This window comes from Lepidothrix coronata, unplaced genomic scaffold (assembly GCF_001604755.1).
Source record: "Lepidothrix coronata isolate B3197 unplaced genomic scaffold, Lepidothrix_coronata-1.0 Scaffold47, whole genome shotgun sequence".
Lineage (NCBI taxonomy): Eukaryota > Metazoa > Chordata > Aves > Passeriformes > Pipridae > Lepidothrix > Lepidothrix coronata.
In genome coordinates this window covers 1,199,174-1,206,888 of record NW_016690227.1, presented here as the reverse complement: position 1 = coordinate 1,206,888, position 7,715 = coordinate 1,199,174, and the positions used below count along the sequence as shown (strand labels likewise).

Sequence of the window (7,715 nt, the reverse complement as noted above, 5' to 3'; positions counted from 1 at the left end):
TTTTTTTTTTTTTTTTTTTTTTTTTTTTTTTTTGGGGGGGGGTGGGGGAGGCGGGAATAATTTGGAAGTCTGATAGTGTGTGGGAAATGATTACATCAGTCGGAGGGAGGGCTAGGATTGGTCTGCACTGTGTGGTTTGATTCACTACCGCAAAGATTGCGTGTAACCCTTTGAGTGGAGCCCTGGCAGAGTTGTTTCCCTCCCCAGAAACAGTCCCCATAGCAGGGTCTACGTGACAGGTAGGGTACAGCCACCCGCTGACACCGCCGGCACCCCGAGCGCCCAGCCGCAGGCTGCACAGGGTCGGCGGAGGCAGAGAACTAACTCTCAAGAGGCAATCCCTATTTAAAATGCCATCTTGTTCTTCCGACTGCTGCCTTTTACGTGCTGTTGAGGTAAGATTTTCCATATCGAATTACCCTCCACGTTTTTGTTAGACTCTCCTTCTCGTGCTAGGATGTGGAACATTTTAAACACAGAGTTTATTTAAATCTGGGACCTGCACGTTTTCCCAGAGAAATAATTTTGCGGCAAGTGTCTCTTGCTTGAGCAGAACAATGCAAAGAGGAAAGCATCTGTATAATTCAGGAGGTGGGGAGAAGGTTCCTGACTTGTTCTCTCATCCCCATTAATATTTAGGATGTGCAGCGTATGCACATTTGGTTTTGAACTACTTTCAGGCTAGCATCAGAAAAGAAGTCAGGGTAGGGAGAGAAATCTGTGGACTGTGCTAGGTCATTGATCCGCCGGCAAACTGCAAGTGGGACTTCCCCACATGAAACAATCAAAAGTTAGTGGGGAACAAGAGAGCCATATTTAATCTTTGGGGTCTTGGCCTGCTCCTCTATGAATGTTCAGAGGCCTCTGGGATCGCAGTGAAAATTGTGTGTGTTTGACTGGATGTGATTTCTCTCGCCCACTGTTGCCAAAGTACTCTCCTGACATTGTTTCACGTTTGCTTACCTTATGCAGCTTTATACAGAACCTGCTCTCTCACTTTTTCTGTGTTCGTGGGCATATTAATCCTGCTGAACCTTTGTTTAGTGCAGGGAGGTGTTGGGGAGGGGGGAGGGGAAATAGGTCTAGGGGGCATCTAGAGAAAGTGTTCTAAAGTGAATCATCCATTTCATTTGTCCTGGCTGCCAAGGTGCTTGGAACCCTCATGCCAAGAGGATGATGCTTTTCTACAGTAGCTGTGTGGTTTGCCTATGTTCAGAGCTGTTGATCTGTAAGTGTACCCTTTATGTTGCAGGATGTAAAAGTCTTTAGTGAAGATGGAACAAGCAAAGTGGTCGAGATTCTAGCAGACATGACAGCCAGGGACCTCTGTCAGCTGCTCGTTTACAAAAGTCATTGTGTGGATGATAACAGCTGGACTCTAGTGGAGCATCACCCTCACCTAGGATTAGGTAGGGAATGGTCAAAGGGGTGGCATGGTTACCTGGGAACATAAAATATGTGTAATTCATATAAATGTGCTTCCAGACGGAACATTTTCTTTCCACTGCTTTTATTTGTACAATTAGCTGAAGTCACATACGTGCTTTCTGTGTATTACAATTTGATGTGTTAAACGTTTAAGCCATTTTAAGTCCTTCTCTTATTTCCCATCCTCTGGTTTTTTTATACAAAAAAAAGAAGAATTGTCTAATCTTCACACTAGTGCACTATTGCTACCTTGCTGTGTCTGAAGCTGTTGCAAATAAACAGCTTAGGCAAATTAAGCTTGATCCTTAGAGTACGGTCCTATGAAACAGCTCAGCTCATCACCAGCTGGGAGACCTGGGTGAACAGACTCAGCTTTGCATACCTACAGTAATGCTTATGAAAGCTAGACATGCTGAGGTGGGGGAGGGGGTTGGCTAAACTTGACTTCAGGCAGGGAAAAAATGGTGGCACCACCCGCAAATCCATGGGCAATTTCTGGACCAGCAGTGGCATCTGCTCTCCAGGCAGCAGCTCCTCCACCTGACTGAAATTAAGGTGTCATGGTTACAGTTTCAAGAAGGCAGCAAGAGGAAGAACCGTGGGGAATTAAATAACACCGTGAATTGGTTTAATTACAGTACCTGAAAGGATCTCATGTTATTCAGTCTTGCTTTTCCTGTTTTTTTGTGGCACTGATTAGTTGCAGGGTTCTGCTATGCAGCTTGCAACTGCATATCACTCAGATAACACTATCTATAATTCTATGTAGCATAAAATAATGCTTTAGAAAGTGTAGCATTTGGGGTATTAGTCAATATACTTCACGGGAAATTTTTTTCTAGAAAACAGAGGAAGACAAATCATAAGCTGTGATCACCAGCATTGGAATTGTGAATGCTATCTGTAGCTAACAGAGGGATTTTTATGTCTAAAAATGTAATTCCGAACCCTTACAAATAAAAAAAGGAAACGATTTGCTAGAAATGTAATGCCCTAAACCAATACTATTAAATGCTAATAAATGCACTGCTCTGCAGACCAACACTTAAAAAAAACCCCAAACCCATAGGATATCCTGATTGTTTAATGGTTTTATTATCTCTCCTAATGTAGAATATATGAAAAAATTAAGATTAAATACCCACTGGAATATGTCTAAGATATACTTTCAGTTCTGAGGACATAGGACAAGAGGTGAAGAATTAAGATATAAATTACAGAACCTTTATCTCTGTAGCTTAATATGCCACATGCGCTTCTAAAAACCTTTACAAATTTTCAGTTTTATCAATGCTCATTAAACTACCAGGCTCTCTTTTTCTATATTCTTTTTCCCATCATTGCTGATTACCAAGGTATTGTGTAAACAGAAGCCTTCTCCTTTGTAACCAACATCCTTCTCCTGCCAGATTCATTCAATGATGCCACAATTCAGTGTTTGTGACATCACAATAGCTTCCATGGTGACTAATTGTGCTGTCAAACTCTGGTGTGTGACATCTCTGAATGAATCGGGCAGGGGGCTGATTAGGAAATCAAAAGCTTCTGTTTACACACAAATAACTTGGTAATTAACAATGATGGGAAAAGAGCAAGATACTTATCGGGCTGCATTTATATACATGGGGACCTGCCTGCTTTGGACCTCTGTTTCACACTGAAGCACAAAGCGGGCCCCCAGAGAAGCGGGGTGTGCAGGTTGGAGCTTCAGCAGCCACCAAACTTTGTTCCACGGGGACTGCTCCAGGGCTGTCCTCCGTATGCCACGCAGTAGATCTGTGTGAAAAGTAATGCAGCCTTTTGGGGTATAAAGCAACCAAACAAAGAAGAAAAGCATTTAAAGAATCAAAAAAGATATAATTATACAGATTTCACATACTTGAAAGGACGTGGACATAAAAGAGAATAAATGAGTTCATTTAATGGGAGACAACTTCATCGGGTTTCTTATGTTTGGGGTCCAAAGTATCCACTATGATATAGTCAGTAAAAATTAAATACCAACTTTAATCCTTCTACCAATTTTTGATTGTAGTTTGAATTTTGTATTACTTGGCTGCTCATTTCTGCTTCTATGAAGCTTAAATGCTACCCTGTATTTCAGAGACTGTCAGATCAAGATCTGCATCCTAGGTGAATTTATCAGGTGTCTGATGTTCCATAATTTTTTCTCTAGAGATAAGATTGCTAGTATAAGTATGAAACAATGGTGTGTGAAAAGAAATATGATTTAAGAGTAGTGAGAATTCTGTGTTTCCAGAAGACATTATTTCTTACACAATACATCCTTGCTGACTTAATGCTGTAGGTGCTAATCTTGAAGCCCACCAAAAGAGAGGGGTTCCTTCATTTAGTTCACTGTCTTTTTTTTTAATCTTGATCTTGCCTAATACTACTTTCCAAAAGAGTTCAGTTTGCAGAACCAGTTCATCTTTTTACTATTGGGCAGACTGAGGACAAGATCAAATTTTTGAAGCCAGCTGCATATTTATCATTGCAATGGTCTTCTAGGTCCCACTTTGTAAGGAACCCTCACCTGACTCTTAACCGTGTATTCCAAATAACATGCGTGCTTGCAAATCGCTTCAAACAACTATTGGACTGCACAAAGTATTTGTGTTCTCACTAGAGGCACAGGTGTGACAATTTGACCCCAGAAAGTGTTAGATTTGACATTTAAAATGTGGTCCCTGCTACACTCTACCACTAGTATCTAAAGCGCTTTGTGGTCAAGATTTAAGCAGTCTGTGAAACTGGAATTGGTCCTGTTATTTCATTTGCTACCAGAAGTACACCTAACCTGTTCATAAAATGTGGTATTCTCCTTGTGTGCTACTTCGTGCTTAAGTATCATTAATTTAGGATGGGGATGGAGATTTCTGTATTGGACATCAGCAGAAATAATAATGATGAAGACACGTCATAATAGCATGTGTCTAGACACTGAAAGAAGCCCTACCTACAAACCTAATTTTTCCAGCTGCAGAATTGACTATACATCCTATTGAATATAGTTGAACCAGGAAGGAAAAGTAGTAAGGCTCTGAAATATGTGAGGGTTAGAAGAAAGCGTTGCTGCAGTTTTGTACATAGATTTTTTTATTTACATGCCTTAATATGAATGAATTAAAAGTGGAACAGTTAGACACAGCCCACACAGGGAGGGCTATTTCATATGGGGGTCCACTTGTCATTTGTAGTGATTCTTTATATGGGAATTTAGGGCCATGCCTGTGAGTTGTTTATGATGGAATCATCCAGCTCCTTCTCCCATCTTGTATCACTGCTACAGTTTTGTAGAATTTTTGATAATAATACAGAGCAATTGTGGGGGGGTTGTGGTGGGCAGGGGACTGGACGAGCCTATTCTTCTAGGAAGTGTGCAGAGGAGACTGAATGGAGCCTATCAGATAAACTGAAAGGACACATTTCTGGTCACTTCAGCAGCAATGCCACTTGAAGACAGACTGACCTATTGAACTTAGCAGGCTGCCATCTGTGTGTCTAGTTTTGTAGCAGGAAGCTCAAAGCAGGGCTGAGGCTGAGTTGCTAGTGTGTCAAGTGGTGGTTCATCCCATTTGTACTAACCGACTGCAAATTACCCAGGACTTTCCAGGTGTACAACTCCTATGAAGTAGTAGCAAACTGACCAGGACTAGCTTCCTTTTTACATGAACCTGTTATGAAATGCTGTACCTTTTCTCCAAGATGGCTTTTACCATCAAAACAAAAATATAAACATTAAATGTTGGGGGAGTATTAGCACAGAATCTGAAAAGGTTCTTGATTTAGTAACAGAATACATGTCAGTTGTCTAAAGCGTCTAAGAAACAGGCACTGAATATATTTACAGAAACTCACTATTGAAATACAAAATCAGTTGACAAATGGTCATCTATACTGCATTTCCTCAGAACAGAATGAACAATTTGTCCCTGTCCTTAGGTGAGCCATTTTCAGTGCATTAGGAAAGCGAAGAGCACAACTTTGTGTGGTCACAGAAGCAGACAGTAACAGAACATGTGGTCTTTTGGGGTTCATACTGTGATAAAGTTTCATACCAATGTAATTAAATGTTTTTTGGAGGAAACATAATGTAAAAAAAACAGACCCTCCACCCTCATTGGCCCACAGTCCTCATCACAAAGTGAAGGAGACTTGATTTATTAAGTTGCTTTAAACTACGATACTTCACCCGTGAAGCCCCTAGATAATGTACAGGTTTAGGTGATGAATGCTGAGGTGGTGAAAAACATCCTTCCTTAACAGCCACCAGTGAAAGCATTGTCACACACATTAGTCAAAGAATACCCCTTAAAAGTGATGTTATGGCTGATGCACTGGAGCAGCCCACTATGGAAATTTTTCGATGTTAACCCCTGGAAAACACAATCTGTAGCAAGGCTGGACATTGCAAATGCACAGTAAATGCTGAAGTCATCAATGAGCTGGTGATGACTGACAACCTAAATGCAGGTGGAAGAGACAATGGGATCATTGACATTGGATAAATTTTCAATCAAAGAACATACATTAATCTGCTAAATTCAATAATTAACATTCAAGATCTTACTCTTCCTGAGATGCCAATGACTGCTTGCTTTCTATCCTGAAAACACCCCAAGAGCTTGGGTGGCACCCTGACGTTTCTAACTGTAGGAATGCAACACAAAGTAGGTAAGGGACTCTCCAAACTTCTTCAGTCAGCAAGTCTCAGGCATTTTGTTTAAAGCTTTGCAAAAGTTATGTTTTGCTTGACCTAATTTTTTAATTTTGTATTATATAAGGGATGGAAGCACTGACTGGTTAAAACTTTTGAAAAATACCTCAATATTTTCGTGGAAACTTCTGAAGACTTGCAAAGATAATGAGTTCATTAAGTAGTGCACACTTAGAGCAGTTGCCTTCTTTAGAGTTACTGCTTTCAGTGAATTGGATTTGTTAAGCTATCTGTTCATGCTTTGATGTGCCATTCTTTTGACCAGAGAAGTAGTGGTTATGGGGAGTTACCTTGTAACCAAATCTAGAGCAGAAAATTGCCCTGTCATGTGTACAAAACGTTTGTCTCTGTCAGTATTCCTGTAAAGTAGATCCTGTGACCTCTTTCATAATAAACCCCATTGTCTAGCATCTACAATAAAGGCCTGAAGTTCACCTTGAAATGAACTGGTTTTATAGAGTGTGATCAAATAGGACACTGTATTTCTGTGATAGTTCAAGACCTAACAGTGGCCTTTCTGTAACTTTTTTTCCCCTTAAACCTGTCCACCTTGCCAGTCCCACAGCATACAGCCAACACAAAGAGTTTCGTCTTTATAATTTAAGCTTCTGCACACAAAAAAAATATATTCCTTTTGAGAAAATCTGTGTTTATGAAGCCCTGATACAGGAAATCTTTGAAGAACACTGCCATATAATGTTAAACTTTGTAATACTTTACAAAGTAAAGCATTGCTTCATGACAATGTGATTTGAAAGCTAGAATGTATTTTGCTGATTTCTTAAGAGGTAATGGAATTACGCTGGGTTGTTTTACTCCTATTCTTAGTTGATCTCTCTCCTTCTGTTTGTTGGCTGTATGTTAACATCATGTTCTTTTTCCACAGAGAGGTGCTTGGAAGATCATGAGCTCATAGTTCAAGTTGAATCCACAATGGGAAGTGAAAGTAAATTTTTGTTCAGGAAGAATTATGCAAAATATGAATTTTTCAAAAATCCCATGGTGAGTCTCATTACTTAGTTGTTTACACCACAGAGGAATGGATTGCGATAACATTGCTGGGCATTATTATGTCTTAAACATCTATTATAAAAAAAAAAAAGGCAACCAACTAACAGAATTCTTTCCAAAGAAATTTTAACCAATGTTTAAATTCCTTTTACTCTCCTCCCAGCTTAAAAACCTCAAGTGTTCTCAAGTTACCAAATATACTTGTTTCAAAATGTCTGTTGCTATACTGGAGGGTGACCAAGACAGGGGAATCTTGGTTGGTTTAAGAAAAACAATCAGAAGTGCAATTTACTCATCATCTTAAAAGTTACTTGATTTGAAGCAAATTGATCACGTAGCATGCAGTATCCAAACCTTTTAATTTCTGACAGTAAAAGCAAAACCCCTCTGGGTAACCCCTAAAGCACTTACTACATACGAGGAATTTCCAGTTTATGTATATTGAACATTGTTTCACCTATGGCTGTGTTTTTTGCTAGTATGCTCTGCCTTCCTTACTTATCATAGTAGCTTGCCCTCTCTATGTCCTCATGTATATCCATGGTTGAAAAGTATT

General features: G+C 39.8%; 1 protein-coding gene across 1 annotated transcript in view; it reads left to right on the top strand.

The window, feature by feature from the left end:
* Positions 1–7,715, top strand: part of GRB10 (growth factor receptor bound protein 10) — a 145,223-nt gene that overhangs the window by 119,782 nt on the left and 17,726 nt on the right. Inside the window, exons 6-7 of the mRNA XM_017814902.1 lie at positions 1,253–1,409; positions 7,035–7,150. Coding sequence (XP_017670391.1) covers positions 1,253–1,409; positions 7,035–7,150 — 273 coding nt within the window. The remainder of the gene's footprint in view (positions 1–1,252; positions 1,410–7,034; positions 7,151–7,715) is intronic.